This window comes from Barbus barbus (genome assembly GCF_936440315.1).
Source record: "Barbus barbus genome assembly, chromosome: 34".
Lineage (NCBI taxonomy): Eukaryota > Metazoa > Chordata > Actinopteri > Cypriniformes > Cyprinidae > Barbus > Barbus barbus.
Genome location: NC_136762.1, coordinates 2760839 through 2785211, shown reverse-complemented (window position 1 = coordinate 2785211; position 24373 = coordinate 2760839). Strand labels below are relative to the sequence as shown.

General features: G+C 35.3%; 1 protein-coding gene across 1 annotated transcript in view; it reads right to left on the bottom strand.

Annotated features, from left to right (window-relative positions):
- Positions 1-24373, bottom strand: part of dync2h1 (dynein cytoplasmic 2 heavy chain 1) — a gene marked incomplete at its 5' end in the record, with an annotated part of 100916 nt that overhangs the window by 36727 nt on the left and 39816 nt on the right. Inside the window, 26 exons of the mRNA XM_079392548.1 lie at positions 2710-2808; positions 4429-4538; positions 5329-5470; positions 5707-5833; positions 6776-6862; positions 6951-7072; positions 8203-8326; positions 8655-8815; positions 10629-10742; positions 11715-11852; positions 11936-12096; positions 12180-12258; positions 12334-12476; positions 13532-13645; positions 13738-13846; positions 13920-14168; positions 14787-14908; positions 15351-15512; positions 15680-15782; positions 17698-17842; positions 17922-18073; positions 18151-18397; positions 19482-19741; positions 21964-22119; positions 22196-22325; positions 24144-24351. Of these exons, the coding sequence (XP_079248674.1) occupies positions 2710-2808; positions 4429-4538; positions 5329-5470; positions 5707-5833; positions 6776-6862; positions 6951-7072; positions 8203-8326; positions 8655-8815; positions 10629-10742; positions 11715-11852; positions 11936-12096; positions 12180-12258; positions 12334-12476; positions 13532-13645; positions 13738-13846; positions 13920-14168; positions 14787-14908; positions 15351-15512; positions 15680-15782; positions 17698-17842; positions 17922-18073; positions 18151-18397; positions 19482-19741; positions 21964-22119; positions 22196-22325; positions 24144-24351 (3764 nt within the window). The remainder of the gene's footprint in view (positions 1-2709; positions 2809-4428; positions 4539-5328; positions 5471-5706; positions 5834-6775; positions 6863-6950; positions 7073-8202; positions 8327-8654; positions 8816-10628; positions 10743-11714; positions 11853-11935; positions 12097-12179; positions 12259-12333; positions 12477-13531; positions 13646-13737; positions 13847-13919; positions 14169-14786; positions 14909-15350; positions 15513-15679; positions 15783-17697; positions 17843-17921; positions 18074-18150; positions 18398-19481; positions 19742-21963; positions 22120-22195; positions 22326-24143; positions 24352-24373) is intronic.

Genomic DNA, 24373 nt, shown 5'->3' with positions numbered 1-24373 from the left:
TCAGCAAGAAGGAAGCACAGGGAGGAAAATATATATTTAAATACTTTCTCTCGCAGTTATATCGTCGGGTAATTATACTGTATATAAAACGCGGGCATCAGGGAGCCGTTATTAATATGCGAGGCATTGAAACTGCTTTTGAACGATCCATCGATCGCGTTATAGTTTCCCTTTCAAGAGACGCGATCACACAAACTATGTTTACATTATGGAGCAACAGTACTTACCACACATTTCACAAGATCAGATGCTTGTCAGTGGTGCTCAGGATCTGTAAGTCATTCGCCATCATCCTCATCTCTCCTTACTGAGAGTGAAATCTTATGTACTGTCACAGGCTACCGCTAGCAAGGAGCTAACCATGTCCCTTTAGTGGCTCGCGTTATTTGCTTTCTGTGCCTTTCTGAATACAGACACCAACCCATCCCTGCACTTCACACCCCCTGCACGGCCTGGGACATAACATTAATTTTGTTATTTTCGCTGTTGTCCGCGCTTGTTTATTTACAATACCTGCAGAGCTTCTGATGGTTCGGCCGGCTTAGAACAAGGACGTGTTTATGCAAATGTTGGGGGCGTAGTGATCCCGACTGTTGCGTCACAGTCGGTGTTATGTTCTGATTCGCCTGTTTTTCAGTGGTCTTTTTTAATCACGAGATTTACATATGAAGGAGGAAACTATGGTGTTTGAGGCTCACTGTATGTCATTTCCATGTACAGAACTGTTATTATTTAAATATGCCAGGGTAAAGACAGTTTTTCATTCTATGGCACCTTTAAAATGGTTATGGGCCGTAACACCCAAAACACATGGGAGAACAGGGTAATGGGGAGCAAAACACCCCCCCCCTCCCGGAAGGCGCGTCCAAGCGCCTCCAAACATCCAACGGGCACTCTGGAGGCCCCTCAGGACAGGTAACACACACAGGGATGACCGGGCTCCAGAGCGGGACCCGTTCCGGGAGGACATGGTGGAGCACGCGGTCCAGGAAGATCAAGGCTTGTTCTTGGTTTGATCTGACATAGTTCATGGGAATGTATTTATATATTTTTTGAATAGTGATGGGAAGGGTGGGGGGTGCTTTAATGGTAGACTCAACTGGTTTTATTTTCAAACTTGTATTTTGTCTTATTATGCAGTAATTCTGTTTGATACCTATGACTGACCTTAATATTGAGTTGTAATATTAATGGGCTAAATGGCCCTCACAAACGTACAGGTTTTCTGGATTTTTTGCGAAGAAGAAAGACTGATATAGTGTTAGTTCAAGAATCCCATTTGAAAGAGGAGGATATACACAGGTGTAATAATAAGTTTTATGAAGTGGTATCTCACTCATCTTCGGATACTAAAACCAAGGGTGTCCTAATATTGGTCCGGAGGACTTTAAATATTACTATTTTAGAGAAAGGTTGTGATACAAATGGTCGAATAACACATAAAAACAATAATGGAGAATAGGAATATTGTATTTCTCTCAGTTTATGCCGCTTGTACTCCTGACGTTACTTTTTCTCGGTTTTGTCAACGTCTCTTGAAATTTTCAGATTTTTAAATTGTATTGGGTGCAGATATGAATTCTGTAATGTCACGTATCCTAGATAGATCTGGACCAAAGGAATCACACTCTCAAAGTTTTTATTATTTTTTTTCTGAATATGAATCTGTCATCTGTTGGGTACTGAGATATGTTTGACTCCGCGCCATTTTTTCATGAATGACTTTTGGGACTTCACCTTGTCCGTTCAACAAAGATGTTTACTGTTAGCTGCTCTCACAGCAGCCAAAAATTGCTAGTCAACCGCTGGACTGTGTGTTTGGTGGACATTGTCTCGATGGAACTCTTAACTTCTCTTGTGCATGGATCTAGTGTGGAAACTATAAGTTTGTGTCATTCAGCGTTTGATGTTGTGTCATCTTTTCTGGAATCCATGTGAAAATGATTTAATAAAAGAACATTTTATAAAAAGTTAACAAAAAAAAGAAAAATGTGTTTTACAGAGAAAAAAACCCCCAACAACAACAAGATTTGGTTTTCAAAAAGCCTTTTTCCAAAAGGTACATCTGGAAAAAGGGGGGTCGTTTTATAATCAGGGTCGTCTTATATTCGGGTCAATATGTTAATTAATTTGTATTTGCTGCCAGCTAAATTTCACATACATAAAAATCTGGCTCTAAACCTCTCTTTTCTTTATTCAAAGTTGATCTAGATAAGTACGTGGAAACTATCCGAAGTTCTGTTAAAAATTCATCTGTATATTCAAAATCTCTATAATCTCTATATTCAAAAACATGGTTCCTATAGTTAAACCATGGTAACCACATACTAACCATGGTTTTGCTACACTAACCATAGTTTAACCATGGTATTTGTAGTAAAACTGAGGTTACTACACATTTACTACTGTATAACAAAACCACGGTTAATTTTCTTTGTATTATTTTTATAACTGTACTGCCTTAATGGTTTGATGTTTTGTACTGTTTAATAAAAATAAAAAAAATAAGAAAAAAAGATTTACAATACGCGCTCCAAAGTCACAATCTGAATCAAATAATTCATGAACTCGTACCTAAGTCCCGATCTAAATCATATGATTCACAAAGCGCTCCGAAGTTCCGATCTGAATCAAAAGATTTGCAATACGCGAAGTTCTTGCCAGTGAATCGCTTGAACTGAACAATCGAAGTCAAGAGTGTGGTTTTACCTGTTGGTTTATGACCTCCAGACGATGTGCTTTCAGATGAGTTCGTAACCACTCTGTCGCACGAGAGGATGGATCGATCAAGAATGGACAAGAAGCACTCTAGAGAAGAGAAGAGAAGAGAAGAGAAGAGAAGAGAAGAGAAGAGAAGAGAAGAGAAGAGAAGAGAAGAGAAGAGAAGAGAAGAGAAGAGAAGAGAAGAGAAGAGAAGAGAAGAGAAGAGAAGAGAAGAGAAGAGAATGTATTTATTAATTATGAGATAAATCATAAAGTGTGCTTTCCTGTAGCTCAAATAGTAGAGCATGGCGCTAGCAACGCCAAGATCATGGGTTCAATTCCCAGGGAAAGCAAGAGCTGATAAAAATGTAAAAAACTGTAACTTGAATGCAATGTAAGTCGCTTTGGATAAAAGCGTCTGCTAAATGCATAAATGTAAATGTAAATAAAGTGACATTTTATCTCCTATAAATCCAGATCACAAACCTGTCAGGAACATGTCTAGATCATATTCAACCCAAACAATGAGAAACTAGAGAGAAAATGTATTTAGCTGTCAGAAGAAATAATGTCAGAATTCATTAACTCTTAAAATAGACTTCTTTTTCTTTATGCAAAATATCATTTGTTATGTGCAGACATGTTCCTGACAGCGTTCGTCAGACTACATCCTGCATGTGTTCTTCGTTTCACTCGTTCTCTTAGCAACATCACAGTGGGTCGCCATAGAAACCAGACTCCTTAACAACGCTAATTATAAACTTCTCACACACACACGTCAAAGGGTTCAGTCACTTCAGATGAGATCATACATCCCAAAAAAATCAGCTGTATTACACATAAACAAAGGGAAATGTTTAAAAAAAAGGCCTGTTCACACAATGAAACTCTGCTTGCATTTTTTCCATTGTTCAAATCAGTTTTTGCTATATAAACTCACAGTTTTTATCAAGTGAAATGTATTTTAGTCTTGTCTGATTGTAGTTCAGCTTAAGCTGGTGCTTCGAGTCTTTTTGCTGTCAAATCTTGACTGATTATCCTCAAGTAAACATCAGAATAACTAGTCATATTTCCAGATGAACACTAACTGGACTGAAGCAGCTCAGCTTTACTTGATTCTCCATCAGTCATTTTCTAGAAAAATCATTGAGTCTCAAATCTGATCATTCCTTCTGAGGAACGTTTATTTCCAGAAGCTTTACTTTCACTGTTCCTCAGCGGAGGAATAATCTTCACAAGCCTCCAAAACATCTCACATCTTCTGAGGAGCGTTTATTTCTTCATCTCTCAATCATCTTACTAAGACGTATTATTGGAGATATTTAGATAATTTTATTAAGAATGTGCTATACTGTCATAAAGATGTCATTGATTTACATTTCAAGCATCAAAATTTCATCACTTTTTGTTCATATAAATATCAGCATCGGCAGCAAATTGCATATTTTTGCTAAGTTTGAGTCTCTGAATATTGCATATCTCCTGATGTGAACAGGCCTCTGGGGTTTGGGTGGTTAAAGCGGAGTTAGAACTAGTTGATAGTACAGAATAGTATTGGAAGTGAACACTTCTAAGTGAACGTCCATGTGTGTAATCTTACCCATGACCTGATTTCATTAATCTGATGTCAGCATGAGGACAGACAGATGAATGAGTGAACGCTGGGCATTATGGGAACAAAGATGAACAGAGCGCTCCATGTGTGTGTGTGTCTGTGTGTGTTACCTGCAGGATGACCAGAGCGTTCTCCATCGACAGGTCATCAGACGGCAACCCTTCACTCTTCCAGATCAGCTGCTCGCTCTCAGAACACAGGAAGTGACGCAAATCGAACTCTGCCAATCAGAAGAAGAGTTAAAATGTACTCATACAAGTTTCTAAAGTCACTTGCTGTGTGCTTACTGATTCATATGTTCCTGTTCACTGACAGTGATGGTATTGTCAACTAAAACTAAAATTAAAATGATTAAAATAGTATTTTTGGTAACTGAAATATAGATGAACTAAAATAAAATATAAATATTAGATGAAAAAAAATTAACGAACAAAAATTAGAAATGACTTTTGTTATTGTTAACTTAAAAAAAAACTATAAAAATAATACAAATTTGAATAAAGTTTAAATAAAATTAAAATATTTAATATATAAAATAGAGATAAACAAAAAATAATAAAAAAACACAAAAATCACAACAAAGTTACTAAAACATCTAAAAATATAAAGTTAACAGCTAATTTAAAATACTATAATAGAAAAATATTTTAATATATATAATATATAATTGATCAGTACTACAATATAAATAATACAAAAATAAAACAGTTTACTGATTGGTCAAATAACAGTATGGAAAAGATTTCTGTTTGCATGTTAAAGCTGTTGTGGATGTTCATCTAGTTTGTGGTGTGTCAGTTTAATGTTCAGAGTCACAGTATGTCAGTTAGTATTTGACTTAGTGAAGAGCGAAGCATTGATGTGTTTGAGTGGCCTCATGTGCCAACTTCTGACCAATGACGTGAGTATGGAGGCGGGACTATCTGTTTAAATGACATATGACAGCACAAGTGTGCTGATTTCGTCGCTGTTTTAACTCATGAATGTGTGTGTGTGGGTGTGTGTGTTACTCTGTAGTCCTGAGCTGCTCATCCAGTTGTCGAGGCTGCTGCGCCGCTGGTCCTCAGGAGCGGCAGGCAGATACGTGATGAAAGCAGCAGATAGTTGAGCTCTCTTAGGAAGAGTGTCCAGCTCCTCACGGATCTCATCCACCTACACACACACACACACGTCTAATTAAAAACCACCCACATACACGACAGACACTTGTGCTCTAAAGTGATTCTTTGGCTGCATGTTTGTGTATATGTCTTCAGACGTGAGAGAATGAGATTTAATTACAGCAGGAAGCAGATGGAGAGAGAGATACATACACAGCAACAGAAACCAAACACACTCTCTCTCTTTCTCTCTCTCTCTCACACACACACACACACACACTCACACACCTGTGCAGTCCAGCGTGTGTGTTCTCCGTCCAGCTGCTGCAGGAGTTTCTCAGCTGCGCTGATGGTCTCTTGTGCTCTGCTCACCTCAGACTCCAGTTTGGCCGCTTCAGTCGTACGACACTGAAACCTGGACGAGACGTCACACACACACACACACACACACATAAAACCTAGTGAGCTGCCCACCTAGACAGCACTTAAGGCATTTAAGTATAACATGCATCAATTGTGAAGAATGCAATCCCAGAAAGCACCAGGGTTATTATTGTTAACCAAATTATAATTAAATAAACATTAATATTAAATAAAATAAACATTAACCAAAATTGTATTTAGTGGCCAAGGCAACATTTCTCGTTGTCTTTTGGTTTAAGTAAAATAACTAAAACTAAATAAACTAAGGCTTAAATTAAAATTCAATACAAACTACATAGATATATTTAAAAAACAATAAAAACTAAATTACTAAAATTGAAACTAAAATTAAAGTTTAAAAATAAAATATAAAAATAAAATCTAATTCAAAATATTATAACAAAAACTATAATAGAATAACAATGATTCTTAAATAACACTGGAATACATTGCAGCAATTTCAATGAAAATATTCCACCAAAATGGATGACTTAGGTATGAATGTATCAATAAAATATATCTTATTAAACCAAATAAAAATAATATAATTAAAATAATAAAAAAACATGTTAATCGTGACCAAAATGGATTAATTATGTAGTTATTGAAACTTACAGTAGTATAAGTAGTCTATCTATATGTAATAAGTAGTCTTAAACTAAAAAAAATTAAATGAAAATAAAATTGATAAAAAATATAATTACATTTTTTAACCAAAATCAATGAATTCTATATTGAAAAATTCAATAAACGTAGTATTATTAAACATGAAATAAAATGAATACAATGAAAAATAAGCTATAATTTTAGTAATATAAGTGGACTATTTTGTGTGCATCAAATACTTTCAAATACTTCAATGCTTCAAATATTGTTTTCTTAGTTTAGCAAAATGCTAATATCAAACTCTGTCAGAATCGGTTGTGAGTCTTACTTCTCCTTCAGCTCCAGAACTTTCTCTCCCACAGAGTTCAGCTCTTTTTCCAGCCTGTTCTTGCGGTTCTCCGTCTTCCGCAGGTTTCTGGAATAAAAGCAGAGACAATGTGAGAGAGAGAATCCCTCTGTAACAGTATAGACATAAGCAGAGGTTTGCTGATGTGTGTACTGACTCCATCAGGCCGGCGTGCTCCGTCTCCAGCGGCTGGATCTTCTCCAGAACGTGAGAGTACTGGACGTTGGCCTTCACCCAGGCGGCCAGAGGAGCGGCGGCCGCACTCGCACGCTTGGCGTTCTGCAACACAACACTGATGTTAGATGACCATTCAAGGTAAAGTTTACAAAGAGGAAAACTGTCTGTGGTGTGGAGTTTGAGTGTTAGTTGAATATTATTTTATTTTGAATTGAATATGTGTGAATCTCATGTAAACAGTTAAAGGGATAGTTATAGTTCACCCAAAAAAGAAGATTCTGTCAACATACTCTCACCCTTAAATTGTTCCAAATCTAAGTTTCTTTTTATCTGTTAAACAAGTTATTTTCAAAAATGTTAGTAACCAAACAGTTGTTGGTCCCCCTTGACTTTGAAGTCAATGTGGACCAAAAACAGTTTGGTTACTAACATTCATCAAAATATCCTATTTTGTGTTCAGCAGAACAAAGAAAATCATTGATGGTGAGTAAATGATGACAGAATTCATTTTTGGGTGAACTAGCCCTTTAAATTTGATTCTGCAATCAAAAGAAAAAAATAAGAAATTTCATTTTGTATTAAAAAAAAAAAATTAAGCCTACTTTCAAGGACCATCGGGACCATCAGGATTTTTTTTTTCATTGAGATAAAATTATTTTAATGGAAGTTAAGCACAATTAACCTCAAATTATCCCATTTGTAATCCATTTGATCATTTTAATTATGTTATTTTGTAATTTTCATTAAAAAAAATGTTTTACTTTTTTTTTATTTAAATGTAAATTAAATTCAAATGCAAATAGTTTTGATTGACAATATGGATGGATGGATGGATGGATGGATGGATGGATGGATGGATGGATGGATGGATGGATGGATGGATGGATGGATGGATGGATGGATAGATGGATAGATGGATAGATGGATAGATGGATAGATGGATAGATAGATAGATAGATAGATAGATAGAATTTGGGTAGGAAATGTGATGTCACAATGCAATAAAATCTTTTCTTTAAAGGTAAAGTGTTGCAAATCAAAGAAATGGTGAAGAGATGCATTACACTGCATTAAATAACGAATTCAAAATGTGCTTGACAATTTTTGAGATTCACTGTAAAAAGTGAAAGTTTAAGTATAAAATAGGTCTCTGTGTACAATGTGAAATTGAGTTTTGTATCAGTGTGTTAAATTAGACTGTGTGTGTGTGTGTGTGTGTGTGTGTGTCTGACCTTGGGGTCAAACGATGCCTTGTTTCTATGCAGCAGCTCCTCGACGCTCTGTCGTATTTCGTGATTGATGTTGCGCACGTCAAACGTGACGATGTCTTCCCTCACTCCTCGCTTGGCTAAGAAACTGCCGTTTATAAACACTCCATTAGCTCTTCAATTATTCATCTAATTTAATGTTTTTAACCAAAAGCAAATGACCTAACGTCTCCGCACGCCTATCTGCAATGAAAATGCGCTAAATTAAAAGCATTAATTAGTCTAGAATGAGATTGGATTCATTTAGCCTGAAGAGTGTGAAGGTGTAATAAGCAGTATGACAGTTTAATTTCCCGGCAAGAGATAAACACCATAAATAAAGGCCGAATTCATTCGGTTACGGCCGTTAAAGGCTAATATAAAGCATGAATGATGACAGAGTGGCTCCCACTCACATCACCGTCTGTCTCTCTCACCTCTTCATGCTGACCCAGGACGTGTCAAATATTCCCATGAGCCTCAGCACCCCCTCCAGGATGTCTCTGATGACATCGGGCGGCATGCGCAGCGAGCGGATCTCAGACAGAGACTCCGGTTTAATGTTCCCCACCGCCTGCTTTGCTTCGTCCACCAGAGGCTGAGCACACATAAACACACAACACACAAACAAAAAAACACATGTTTTACAGCAGTTAAAGAACATCAGACAGACTATTGTGTGTTCATACGATCAGGACTGTCGTTAGAGAATAAAAAAAAAAAAAAAAAAGGGAAAATAAAATACACTTTCATGAATTCAAAACTAAAATGAAATAAAAATGAATTTTAGTTTTCGACAAAGAGTACATTTTAAGAGTTTAAATCTGTATAACCCTTAAACATTAAAATGCCACAAGTGATGACTGTGAGTCCTGATACATTTAATATTGTTAAAGATTTGTTTAAATTCTAACTTTGGCAGATATAAAATACAAAAACTAAAATAAAAGCTAAATAAAATGAAAAACTAAAATTAACAGTGATACAGTCATCAACAATGAAGAATAAATTAAAAGTGCAAACTGTACGAAATACGAATCAATTATTTAAAAAATGATTCAATATAAAACAGTTCCAAATTAAAACACAACAAAACAAAACTATAATAATCCTGGTTGAGGACGTGATCAGATTCATCTGAAAATATATTATTTTTTATTTATAAATATATTATTATTAAATACTTGACAATATTTTAGAAATATTATATTATTAAATATTTAAAGAATATATTAAATTAATAAAAATATTATTAAATATTAATTATGCAACACTCGATTTAAAAGCTGAGGGTCCTGAGACCTTGTGTCATATCAGAAGTAACCTGCTCAGTCTTCTCTGTCGGTGTGTTGACAGTTTCCTCTTTGCTCTGCGATGTATTTTTCTCTGCGTGAGAACATGTGAGTAGTGTTAGAGCGGCATTGTTAGTCGGTCATGGCAACAGTAACTAAGGGTAGGCGGGTTTTGCAAAAGGTCAATTCTGACTTGATATAAACTCAGAATTTAAGTCAGAATTAAAAAAACGTCACAATTGCGAGATAAAAACTCGCAATTCTGACTTTTTTTTTCTCGCAATTGCGAGTTTATATCTCGCATTTGTGACTTTTTTTGAATTGTGACATAAACTCGCAATTGTGAGTTAAAGTCCCTTTTGGGGGGGGGGGGGGGGGGTGGACTGATCTGTTCTCAGACTTGCAAATTTTTATCTCACAATTATGACTTTTTAACTCACAGTTGCAAGTTTATATCACGCAATTCTGAGAGAAAAACAGTCAGAATTGTGAGATAAAAAGTCGCAATTACCTTTTTAATTTTTAATTAAGTGACGGAAATGGGCTTCCATAGTTTTCTTTTTTAAAATGTCTATATATTTTTTATTAGTTTTTATTTAGTAGTTTCAGTTTATTTAGTTTTAGTTATTTTGGTACATGCTGGCAACATGCTGAAATAATACGCTGAAATACCTTTTTTATATTTTATTTTATTTTGCTTCAGTTAACCTTTGTTTTTAGTTATTATTATTATTATTTTGTCATTTAGCAGACGCTTTTATTCAAAGCGACTTACAAATGAGGACAACAGAAACAATCAATTGTAGTATTAAAACAACTAAAAACAGATCCAAAACTAAAAGCTAAAACTTTATAAATACTACCTAAACACATTTTAAAAATAAAGAAATTAAATAAAAATTACAAATGTATACAACAAAATTTCAAAACTTAATATTTAAATGAAAAACTAAAAAATTAAGCTAAAAACAATTAAAGAACAAAAGTTAATGTTTATTTTTAATAATAATAAATTAATGTTAATTTTTAAAAGTTAATGTTTATTTTTCTTTTTTATGGTTTTCCTTTTAGTTGTAGTTAGCTGATAATGTCTGAGGTCAACCAGACAGGTGTGCTCACCTGAACCTCTCTGAGCTCCTCGTCTATTTTCTTCTTCCTCTCTTCAATCTTGGAGACCTCGTGTGCCATTCTCTCTTTGATCTTCTCCATCTCTGTCTTCTGGTCACTGGCGTTCTAAAATGCACCACATGTAAATGTGACCCCTTTTTTATTCCCACATTCCATTAAAATACCTTCAAAATGATGTGACTTGTTGGAATCTGACAAAAAATGACTACAGTCGTTTGAAGGCGATGGGGTCAGCAGAGTTGATTTTGAGAAAAATAATGTTTTCTGAAGATTCCTGGTCAACTAATGTATAATATTAATGTAACATTGATGTAACTTGCTCTTGTGATCTGATGTACAAATGTTTCCTCCGCAAAGAAAAAGTATGACAGTTTTTCCCCCTCATTTGTAAGGGGTTTGAATGTTGGGAATGGGGATGTTCTGTAAAAATATAAAAATAAAATTTTGCTGAAGATTCCAAAGCAAAATCACCTAGCAGCGTTACATATTTTCCTCTAATTCTTTACAAACTGATAATTACAATATTATTAATCACAATATAGCTATTTTTTATTTTATCTTTGTTATTAAAAATAAGAACAAAGATGCAAATAAACAGTAGTTTAATCAAGAGTGATTTGTCTTTTCTTTTAATGTATGATTAACATTGAGACACATCTATATTAAGACTTACTGTAATGCATGGATCTAATATAATGTTACAAATCAGATTTTTCATCAGCATGGGTTTGAAAATCATATTTCACTGGTTTGGACTCATGTCATCGAAGATTCGATATGAATATCCACAAAGCTGGAATGCTGCACTTTGCAACAACAGACCCACTACTTAGAAGCAGTAGCAGTCGTCCAGAAGTGAGCAGATACATGCAAATACAGAACATTTTAGATGCTTAATTACTATTTGGAGCATTGGGATCACTAGAAGAGGACTTAATGAACTCATTTTTGTGAAAACCTCAAATTTGACCAAAACTGACATTTTTCACGAAATTAGAGCGTGCGCATTCACACTAATTTTGCCAGCACGGGTCACAAATACACTGAGGGGACTTTGCGCACACATCAAACACACACCTGCATCGATGTGGTGATTTCCTGCAGGGCGGCGTCTGCCTCGGCCTGCTTGGTCTTCAGTAAGCTGCTCTGCTCAGCCGCCCGCCTCTTCAGCTCATCCACCAATGCCTTCGCTTCATTCAGCTTGGCCACGCCCGCCTGCGGTCACATGAGCACTGAAGCATTAGCATATGTGTTCATTATAAATCTGAGCTGCTGTCTCCATCAGTGAGGGTGTTGACCTGTAGGTGCTGCTGTTTGTGGGTCAGCTCTTTCCATTTGGAGCTGTAGATGGACTGGTACACCTGCAGGAAGCTCAGGTATTGACTAGGAGTGGCTCTGAATTCCCGACACGACTCATGAATCGCCAGGAAGGAGCGATAGAGCTCTGCGTGCACGGATGCTGAAATACAACCAATCAGAGAACAGTTTAACATCCACGTACAGCCATGCTGTAAATACACACACTTCTCTTCAACATCATACCAGACTTCTTCTTCTTCTTCTGCTTATCTCCGTCTTTCTCATCTTCTTCTTCCATCCTTGAGAGCAGCATCTCTGGGATCTGAAGGAGAGTCACATAATCATAGAAATGGAGAACTTTCTGTGTGACTCAAATGACACTTCTAACATTGCTCACCTTCTTCATACTGCTGTCGGACCAGCCCTCCATCCACTGGACTGAGCACTTCCTGTAGAGGGCGGGGTTACTCTCACAGTTAATGGTGAAGTGCTCGTTAGTGCAGTCCATGATCAAAACCACATGGAGGTTCTGCTGAACGCCTGCACAAACACACGCAAAACAGTGTTACTTATAGATTAATTAGTCTTTATTTTTATATTTTCATTTTAATGTTAGTTTTAGTAAATTCATTATTTGCTTCTGTCTTTTTTATTTTTGTTTATTTATTTTTAAAACATTTTATGTACTGTTCACTTTAATTCAGTTTGTTTTAATAATTTTATTCCTTCAACTTGCACTTATTTTATTTCATGCATATTTCAAATTTTTATTTGAGCTTTTCTATTTTATTTTATTTCAGCATTATTTCAATTAACAATTTCTTTTTAAGTTTTATTTAACTACGCTAATACTCACACAAACACGTACACGTTTCAAGTTATTTGCAGCAGGTTTTAGTGCTTGTTCATTAACTTTGGAGTCATCTTTATATTCAGCAAAAAGACAGAGACAAAATAAACTTTTAACCGATTGACACATATTAAAATGTATTTTAGTCTTGCTGTTTTGAGAAAATTGACCAAAAATATCAACATCTTCCACTTGTATACAAATTTTTGTCTAAAAAAGGGATGAGACCATCATCAGCCTCTGACTTAAGTATTAAATATAACATATTAAATATGTAAGTATTAAATATGATGTAAAGTAAAGTCTATTGACATTTATTTGAAAAAAAAGAGAGAAAAGGAAAGAAAAGTCTTCCAGCCAAACATTTACATTTATGCATTTGGCAGACAATTTTATCCAAAGACACCTATATTGTATTCAAGGTATAAATTAATAAAATAAGACAAAAGAAAAGAAAATATTTTTAAAAAATAATTTTACCAAATGTAATAAATTAAATTAAATAATAATTAATAGAATTATATAATTTAAGAAAGATTAGGTAAAAAGCAATGGCTCCCATATACATTTAACAGATGCTTTTATCCAAAGTGACCTCTATAGCATTCAAAGTCTGCAACTTATTATTTGAGCTACAGGAATGCTGCAATATGAAATGCATCAATACAGAAAAGAAAAATGTGCTTGATAAATGTTTTACAGAACTTCAGAGCAATAGTGTGTGTGTGTGTGTGTGTATACTTACGGTGGGAGAAATAGTTGAGAACTGGCCCAGTGAATCCATCCTGTGACGCCTGATCTTTCAGAGATGACAGTAGAGGCTCCAACTCTTCAGTGGAGTACAAACCTGGAACCTCACCTGTTATGGACACAAAATATGATGTACGAATGACACTGTATGTAGCAAACAGTTTGAAGCAGAGCATTTTGATAATATGGATAATAACTTACCTGAGGACAACAGACTGTTGACCATCTCCAGGAAGGAAGGATGAACAAACTGATGATCTTCCAGCAACAGAACGACCTGCTGTCCGTCCACAGCGGCCAACTGCATGACCTACAAACACAGAAAGACGAGCGATTGAGCGAGAGCCTCGTGTTATTAGCACAGAGGACAGACAGAGACTCACAGTCTTCAGGTCAGATTTGAAGTGCTTCAGCGAGTACGAGCGGGAGATTTTGGGGGTGAAGAGTGACGCCCCGTGCATGTGGCTGACCACACATGTAGCCGTACGCCGACCGACGCCGCTACGACCCGCGAGCAGCAGTGACCCGCCCGGAGAGCTCAGGACACGGTCCACTCGACACATGTAGTCCAGAACCTCCGGAAACAACAGGATGTCCAGCTCACGGTTATCACGGCCGTACAGAACTATTCCCTGGTGAGACACAAAACAACATGATGAGTTGAATTCAATTCATTTAAATGTAATAAAAATTAATCAAATAAAAGATAATGAGCTAAATGAAACTAAATAATTGAAATCAATCTTAACACATTAAAAAGGATAAATAAAACAATTAAACATTTGCAAGATTATAAACTTAAATAAATGAAATCGTTATTTAATTTATTAATTTGAATGAATCAATAAAACGAACAAAAACCAAAGATAAAGAGCTAAATTAAATTATTTAAATCAAATTTAATACATGAAAAAAATAAAATAACAAAAAGATAATGAGCTAAATTGTATTATTTAAAACAAAAGTAATAAATTAATAAATGAAATATTATTTAATCAAATTCAACAGCAAGTTAATAAGCTTAATTAAATAAATGAAATTATTATTCATTTATTCAAATTTAATAAATAAAATAATAACTAAGACAATTATAAAATGTATTAAGCATAACTATTTCATTAATAATCATTAATAAATGACCAAAGAATATATATAGAATACTCTCCAACCCTACTGAATTTGAGTATACTAATAGTGACTGCTTAAGCAAACACTACTACGAATATGTGATATTTTATTTATTTTCTTACCTTGTGTATAATCTCACTGAGGTCACTGGCGCTGAGACGTCCGAGCGGTTTGCCGTGTGGTGGGAGCGGTTGATCAGGAGAACGTGCCTCATGAGACGCGGCCCACGTGACAAAGTACGTATCTGCAGTAAATCACAATACATGAGTCAACAATCAAAGGATCAAGGACCCATTAGTTTGATCAAAAATACAGAATAAACCGTAATGTTGTAAAATATTTTAACAATTTAAAATATCAGATTTCTATTGTAATATATTGATAAAGCTGAATTTCTTGAGTCTTCAGTGTCACATGATCCTTCAGAAATCATTCTAATATTCTGATTTGCTGCTCAAGAAATATTTCTGATTATTATCAATGTTGAAAACAGTTGTGCTGCTGAATAGAAACTGTGATATATTTTATTTTTCAGGATTCACAGATGAATAGAAAGTTGAAAAGAATCGCATTTTTTAAAAATGGAAATCTTTTGTGACATTATAAATATCTTTACTGTCACTTTTAATCAACTGAATGCATATTGGATGAATAAAAGAAAGTCTGTGTGTGTGTGTGTCTGTGACCTGTCATGTTGTCCAGTGCATCCGAGCCCCAGTCGCCCCTGATGATGGAGGACAGGATGTTATCAAACACATTCAGATCTTTAGAGGACACGATCCGGTCCCTGAACAGACGCCGGGCTTCATACGCCACCACCTCAAGCACTGAATCTACAGCAGATTTACCTGTACACACAAACACACACATCAGTCACCTGTGAGGTTTTGGTTAGGTTTGCAGCCTTAGAAGGGAACAGAGTCCATGTCTTATTTCATTACTGTTTTTGGGGACACAGAGCTGCCAGTTTTGGTACATGTGAGTTGTGCTGGTGTAATGAATGTATGGAGTTCACCTGCGCTCAGGTCGTATCGCAGCAGATTCAACACCCACTGTGTGAGCAAACACGGGGTGAAGAGATAATGACTGTGATCATCCACGGAGAATCTAGCCTTCACCTGAAACACAAACACACCCCAGATAAAACATACACCACCATTCTTTTGAAAGAGATTAATATTCTTATTTATTAAGGATCCATTAAACTGATCAAAAGTGACAGTAAAAACTTTCATAATGTTACAAAAAAACATCGGTTTAAAAGAAAATGCTGTTCTTTTGAAACTGTTATTCTGGAATTATTGATATACTATTATAGTTTTTGGTAATATTTTGAATCAGATTTTTATTTTTTTTATTTTCTGTTTTCACTTTAATTTTTGTTTTAGTTAAACTAAATGAAAACAATAAATGCTGAAATGGATGAAATAAAGTAAGTACAAGTTTTTTTTATATTTTATTTCAGTTAACCCTTGTGCATCAATAAAAAAAAGTTATAGGTCATAGGTCCATAGGGCAAAAATGTTCATGTCAAAAAACGGTCATAAAAATTTGAAGCTTGGGAGCACAGAGTTAAGTTTGGTCTCACTTTAAAGGAAACCCATGGCAGATTATTGTTGAAGTAAAAAAATAAAAAATAAAAATGAAACCAAATAAAAAGTTATATAAGTTTAAGTTTATGAAAATGCTTTATGAACAATATTTTATATAAAATATATATATTATGAAACATGTTGGACTCTAAACCTGCTAGAAAATCAAAGCCATAAATCTAAACAAGTTGTGTTCCAAATGTGAGGTTGATATCTCAAAAAATGAGCTTTCAGTAAGATTTAGTTTGAACGCAGTACCACATTTTCCCCATTAGATGCCAGCAAAACTCCACTGGTGCACACAGTGCTTAAATAATACAAGAACACACACACAAATTTTTTATGCCACACATACAAACCACACTGTGACATCTATACCAACACACCTACACAATTATAGCTGCATTATTTATCCAACTGGCTCTATAATAAGCAGAAGCAGAAAACAGGAATAAAGTGAGTATTTGCTTTATAGACCCTTTATAGACCAAACCTGAAAAAATGGCACCATCTGGTAAAAAATTAAAAAACCTTGCCAACAGAATGAAAGCCTATTAACAAAAATTGCATCATTTTACAGTTAAACGGCACTGCGATTAAAAATAGCAGTTTTAATGGGTTTCAATGGGGACATTTTTGTCCAAAAGGCGCTGAGGAACTATTTTTTGTACATAGTGTAACATAGATTTATTAAAAGAAATGAGGGTGGAATATTAATATTCTAATAAAAATACACACCTGAGCAAAAATTTATGCAGTTAGCATTAACACTGGCAAAATTATATAAAAAAAAAAAAAAACATGTCCATAAGTTTGCACAAGGGTTAATGTTTATTCTATTTCAAATAACGGTTTTAGTTATCTAATAACCCTAACCCTCTAATATTTAGTGGGTGGTGATGGCGCAGTGGATAAGACACATGCCTTTGGTGTGAGAGACCCGGGTTCGAATCCACTGTGAGACACCAATGTGTCCCTGAGCAAGACACTTAACCCCTAGTTGCTCCAGAGGCGTGCGACCTCTGACATATATAGCAATTGTAAGTCACTTTGGATAAAAGCGTCAGCTAAATGAATAAATGTAAATGTAAACCCTGTTTTCAATGTTCTACTCATCAAATAAAAAAAAAGTATCATGGTTTTCACAACAATATTGGGCAGCATAACGGTTTTCAACATGGATAATAATCAGAAATGTTTGTTGAGCAGTAAATCAGTATATTAGAATGATTTCTGAAGATCATGTGACACTGAAGACTGGAGTAATAATGCTGAAAATACAGCTTTGTTCCCAGCAATAAATTACATTTTAGCATATATTCATAGAAAAAAAGCTATTTTAAATTGTAATAATATTTCAAATTTTGAACTGTAGTTTTGATCAAATACATGCATCCTTTGTGAGCAGAAGAGACTTCATCAATGACCAATCAGATCTGACCTGCTCGTACACCTGCACCAATGAGCCGGCGAGCTGGTGGATCTTCCCTGCAGAGCTCCAGGTTGGATCATTACCCAGAGTCCTTTGCAGCACAGGTTTCAGGTACGCACTGTAGATGGTCTGCAGCTGCTCTCTGTCTGGATAACTACAGGAGAAATAGATTAGTGTGTGTGTGTGTGTGTGTGTGTGTGTGTGTGTGTGTGTGTGTGTGTGCCAGTACTCACTCAATGGTGCAGATCCGTACGATTGAAGTGAAACGTGACGTGAGTGTGTGCCGCCCAACAGCGCCACCTGCTGACATAGATGCCACAATCTGAATGTTCTCCAGTCCGACCCACTCCAGGTTCTCATCATAGAAGCCCTGATACGTCAAGACCTGTGGAAAAAGATCGTGAGAAACTAAAATGGCACAAGTAACCTTGATTTGCACTAAAAAAAAGTGTAGCATGTGACCTGCTGCAGGAAGGCGATGAGGTTGCTGGTGCCCCACTTGTCGGGTTTGGGCAGGTTGATGTCTTTGAGGTACAGCACCAGCCTCTCGCAGTCCTTGGGCCGGTACACACGTCCCGTGTTGGAGCTGATGACCAGACAGGTGTGCGAGAGTTTCTGCAGGACGTGACGGGACGACGTCTGAGCGCTGCAGTGCACCACGGCCACCTGCGTGGAGCGGAGCTGAGAGAACGCACAGCGCAAGAGCATCCTGAGACACACACACACACACACACACACACAAACAATCGTCTGAATCACTGTTATTTAAGTATCATTCACATACAATTATTTTCAATAATAATTTTATTTAATTTGTATTTTTATAATTTCACTTCACTTTCAATTTAAGTTAAAGTTTTAGTAATTTTTTGTGTTTTTGACATTTTTGGGGGTTTTTTCTACATAGTTATTTTTGTCTATAAAGGTTTTTTTTCAGTTATAGTTTTAGTTATTTTAGTAAATCAAGTTAAACTAAGTTAAAATGAGAAATGTTGCCTTGGCAAGTAGCTGAAATGAGCTTAAGTTTTTTAAATATATATTTATTTTACATTATTTTGTCAGTTAACTTTTGTTTTATCTCAAGTAACAAAGTGTTTTTTATGGTTTTAATTTTCGTTAAATATAATAACCCTCATCTCGTCATTTTGTGCTTGTATATTTTGGTTTATTAATACACTATTATTATAGTTTTTATTAATATTTTGATTTATTTTTTTTTTACTTTTATTTTTATAATGACAGAAGTAGTTGTGTTTTTGCCATATTTATTCGTTTTTGTTTTTTAATAAGTCTATACATTTTTTTCCCGTTTTAGTTATTTTAGTACATGAACTTAAACTAAATGAAAATGTAAATGAGAAAGATGAGAAAAACATGTCTTTTGTTGTTGTTTATATTTTACTTCAATTTAATGTTTATTTTATCATTTCAGTTTTAGTTAACTATTATAATCCTGGTCTGAAATAATCTATCATTTTGCATGTGTGTATTTTAACTGAATTTATATACCTTTATAACGTTCATTAATATTTTGATTTAGTATTTACTTTTTTATTTTAATATTTAATTTATTTTTAAGTTTTACTGTACTTTTAAATTTGTATTATTTTAAGTTAGTAATTTTCTGTACCTCTAACAGTAAATCTGTAGTTTGTTTCCCAGTAAAAGCAAGAACTAATAAAATGTAAATGTGTACCTTGAATGCAATGTACTTTTAACTAGCTTATTTTAATTAGTTGTTAAGGAAAAAAATTCAGATTTGAGTTAACTATAATACTATATTTGTGTCCTACCCTTTCCCGCATCCCTCCGGCCCCACCAGCAGGAACGGCTGCCTGTGATTGGACGAGAGCCACGGGGTGAAGAGGTCGAGTCCGCGTTGCGTGTCGGGTGTGTGTATGACGGGGAAATTGTGTGGGTTACTGAGGTCGTCCTCACACACACCGTCCCCTCGCTGCAGCTCATACGCACACAGACGGCCGGAGGCGGGGTCATAGTACGTGTCCAGGGGCTTGCGGGGGTCAGGAGGACTTTCTCTGGCCCAACTCAGAACCTAAACACACATTCAAAACGACTTCCTGATGATCACATCACAACCAACCAACTAATTAGCATATGACTGCCCACATTTACATATCAAATCTTACTCCAGTGGTTCTCAAACTAGGGGCCATTTAAAGCAAACTTAAAAAGGGGCAGCAGAATGACTTAATTATATTTATTTACTTAATTGTAATTACTTATTTATTCAAATAATCTAACTAAATTAAAATACTGAAAAAAAAATGTATTCATGTAAATGTAATTTTATTTATTTATTTGTTGACAGAATCTAACTGAATTAAAGGTGCCATAGAATGGAAAACTATGGCACCTATTTATCTTGGCATAGTTGAATAATAAGAGTTCTGTACATGGAAATGACATACAGTGAGCCTCAAACACCATCGTTTCCTCCTTCTTATGTAATTATCGTGAATAAAAAAGACCACTGAAAAATAGGCGAATCAGAACATAACGCCGAGTGTGACGCAACAGTCGGGATCACTAATAGTTACGCCCCCAACATTTGCATAAACCCGCCCATGTTCTATGCCAGCCGCCAGCCGAACCATCAGAAGTTCTGCAGGTATTGTGAAGAAATACGAGCGAGGACAACAGCGAAAATGGCAGATCATGAAAATAAATGTTATGTTCCAGGCTGTGCAGGGGATTTGAAGTGAAGGGATGTGTTGGTGTCTGTATTCAGAAAGGCACGGAAAGCAAAAAACGCGTTCTAATAAAATAACACGAGCTATTAAAGGGACATGGTTAGCTCCTTGCTAGCGGCAGCCTGCTCCATTACAGTACATAAGATTTGCAATGCATTCTATGGCACCTTTAAAATGCTAAAACATGCAATGAAATTATGTATTAAAAAGTACATTTTAAAATATATTTATTAAAAGAATCTAATTGAATTCAAATGCTAAAAATGTAAATTAAAAATCTGTAACATTTTATTTTAAGAAGTAGTTGCTTGAATCTAAATGAAGCAAAATGCTCAAAAAGAACTAAAATAGTACATGAAAAATGTAAAAAAAACAAAACAAATGTTTATCTATTTATTTATTTATTTTAAATAATCTAACTGAATTAAAAAAATTGCAAAAAAAAAATGTTAGCAAAAAATGTAATATAACATTTATAAAAAATGGAAAAAAAATATTGTATAAAATAAAAAAAAAAGTAAAAACAAATGTCTATTTATTTATTTATTTACTTATTAAAAGAAAGTAACTGAATTAAAAAGCTAAAGAAATGTACTAAAAAAAAGAAAAGTGTTATTACAATAATACCACTGAATTACAGGGAAGTCGTAGCCTAATGGTTAGAGAGAGGACTCGTAATCCAAAGGTTGCGGGTTCGAGTCTCGGGCCGGCAGGGATTGTAGGTGGGGGAGTGAATGTCCAGCGCTCTCTCCACCCTCAATACCACGACTGAGGTGCCCTTGAGCAAGACACCGAACCCCCAACTGCTCCCCGGGCGCCGCAGCATAAATGCTGCCCACTGCTCCGGGTGTGTGTTCACGGTGTGTGTGTGTTCACTGCTGTGTGTGTGCATTTAGGATGGGTTAAATGCAGAGCACAAATTCCGAGTATGGGTCACCATACTTGGCCGTATGTCACGTCACTCTCACTTTCAAATTAAAATGCTTAAAAAATGCAATGAGCATTTTTTTTATTATTGATGAAGAAAATACAGTTCTTGAAACTTCTGGAATCCTGAAATTAATTGTGATTGTTGATTAATTTAACAATTACAGCAGAATTACTAAATAAATATTTTTTGAGTTAAACAGGTAAAGGACCACTGACCTACTCAATATTCAAAATTTTGACCGCCTGATACACAATAGTAAGAACTAAACAAAGTTTACAAGTCATTTACATATAGATGTATTAAAAGATACAACAGCAAAACCACCTGTTTATATCTACTGGTTAGAAAGAGGATGGAAAATGACCATGGAAACTAAATATGACTTTTTTTATGCTGCAAGAAACCTTGAGTGACATTAAGAGTGGAAAACATAAAATGTAGACCATTGTGACCCCTGACCATCTCACATCAAAGTTTCAATGCCAGAGACGCTGCTGCTTCTTTCAAACTCAAGTTTTAAATTACGACTGGTCATAAGCATTAATCTAAGAGAGCGGCTCCTCAATTTAATGACGGGCGGCAAGGCTGAGTAGGCATGAAATTACATTTCCCATAAATCAGGGCAGCTCTGACCTCCTTGGCAAACTCTTGGCGGCATTTGAGCATGAGATTTCCTCCCATACCACGGATGAGTCCCACGACAAACTGTCCTCTCTCTCTGACCCCTCTCAGATGGGACAAACCGTTCAGCACTGTCCCGACCAGACTGGTGTCCACCACAAAATCACTCTGCAGAGAGAAACAGGGATGTTTATGATGCTGTGAGCATGTAAGTTCAGTGTTACATGACTGTGTGTCACAGGACCTGTTTGAGAACCCAGTCCAGAGCTCTGTGGAAATAATCATTGAGCCAGTTCTCCAGGTTCATCCTGTTGTCTTCATCTTCTCTCTTCAGCCATGACTTCACGAGAGAGCCCACGTCAGTGTCTTCATCACTGAAACACAGGAAAATACTCAAGAAACGTAATTAAAATGCTAAAAATGAAGTTTAAAAAAGTTAATTAAAATAAAACAAATTGAATTAAAATACTAAAAATGAATGTATTAATGTGTTTTAAGATTAAAATGCTAAACAAAATAGGAAAATGTCTGTTTCTTTTACTTATTTATTTTTTACATTAAAATAATCTGACTGAACGTGCTACAAAAAATTACAAATGTTTAAAAAAAAATGTAAATGTAAAAATCAAACTAAATTAAAATGCTAAAACAATGTAATGAAAATCATTTAAATATGTAAATGCTAAAAAAGTTTATTTATTAATTAAAATAATCACATTGAATTAAAATGCTAAAATGTAATGAAAAAGGTCAAACAAAAGGAAAATTTTTAAAACAAATGTTTATTTAAATAATCTAACTGAATTAAATTGCTAAAAATGTAATGAAAAAATGTATTTTATTAAGAGTTTTAAATTAACATGCTAAAAAAAGTAATCAAAAAAGAGTGAAAATTTTAATAAAAAAAGCAAAGCAGAAATGTAAAAACATGTTTATTTATTTACATAATCAAAATGTAATGGAAAAAAATACATGAAAATTGTAAAGAAGTAAATGTAAAAATCAATGTTTATTTAAATTATCTAACTGAATTAAAATGCTAAAAAAAATGCAATTGGAAATAATAACAATAATAAAATAGTTTATTAACTGAATTAAAACATAAAAATGTAATGAAAAAAATGTAGAAACATAAATGTAAAAACAAATGTAACTGAATTATAAAGCTAAAAACATAATTAAAATGTGTAAATTAAAATATTTATTTAGAATAATAATCTACCCAAATTAAAATGCTAAAAAAAGCAATGATAAAAATGTAAACTGCAATGATATTTAAAGTCCCTGTGAAATCAAAATTGAAGTTTTTTGGGTGTTAGTATCAATATGTTAGTCTTAAGGTGAACTATAAGGCACTGTGCTCTAAAACAGATATAAGATATAAGCATACGAAGCTTGCAGTTCGTCATTTCCGCCAAAACGGATCAATGATTTTTTGACGTCACCTCGTACTTCAGCTTCTCATCAAATCTTCTGACCAATCAAATGCTCTCTAGAATACGAAGCGCCCACCCCCTACACCATAAATAGACGCTGAAGCTGCGGCTGAGATCGGTCACTTGTTCACAGTGTAGTATTTTCTGTACAGTGAATGGCACGTAGTGCACAATGTAGGCGATAGGGAACGATTCAGACAGTGTAAATATGCTTTCCATTGGGGCAAATGAGGTCTGGTTTCACGTTGTGTCACGCGAACCACAGCAGCATGCACGGTCGGAACCAGACTTTGGCTCCGGTCCAGAGACGCGATCGCACTGAGCGAATCATATGCACGAGTCGGCATATATTAAACACTTTTAAAACTACACAGCCTCAGCATGATTATGATCACTATTTTTTTTTTTAGTAAGAGTTTCATATTGAATCAAGGGGGTAATCTTGACTGTGGCTGTCAAATACGGCTTTACCGAGCTCAACGGCTCTGGCCCGAACAGATATAAACAAAACGCTACTGGCTAATTTAAAAAGGAGGCGTGGCTGCTCGATATGCCCCGCCTTTCTTCCCGTTTCAGTTGAAATTACATCACCACATAGAATAACGCTGAGTGTTTCAAGGCACTTCAGGGGACCTTTAAACACACAGACCTGATTAGCTGTTTTTAGGGATAACATATTAGCATACTGACAGCTGATTGGCTACTTTTGGTTGGATGAAGCCGTATGATTGGCTGTGCTGTGTTTAGTAGTGATACCTGAGGAAGATCATGCCCATGCGAGAGATGGTGGCTGGGGAGGCACAGCTCAGATCGTGGGTCTCAAACAGGAAGTTGACGTTGGGGCCAAACTGAATTCTCTCACCGCTAGGCATCGTGAGTAAACGATTATCATCCAGCACAGAGTTTAATGACTCGATCCACTCTGGATCAATGTCTCCATCGCATATAATCCATGAGCTCACCTCTGAAAGAGACAGAATGACATC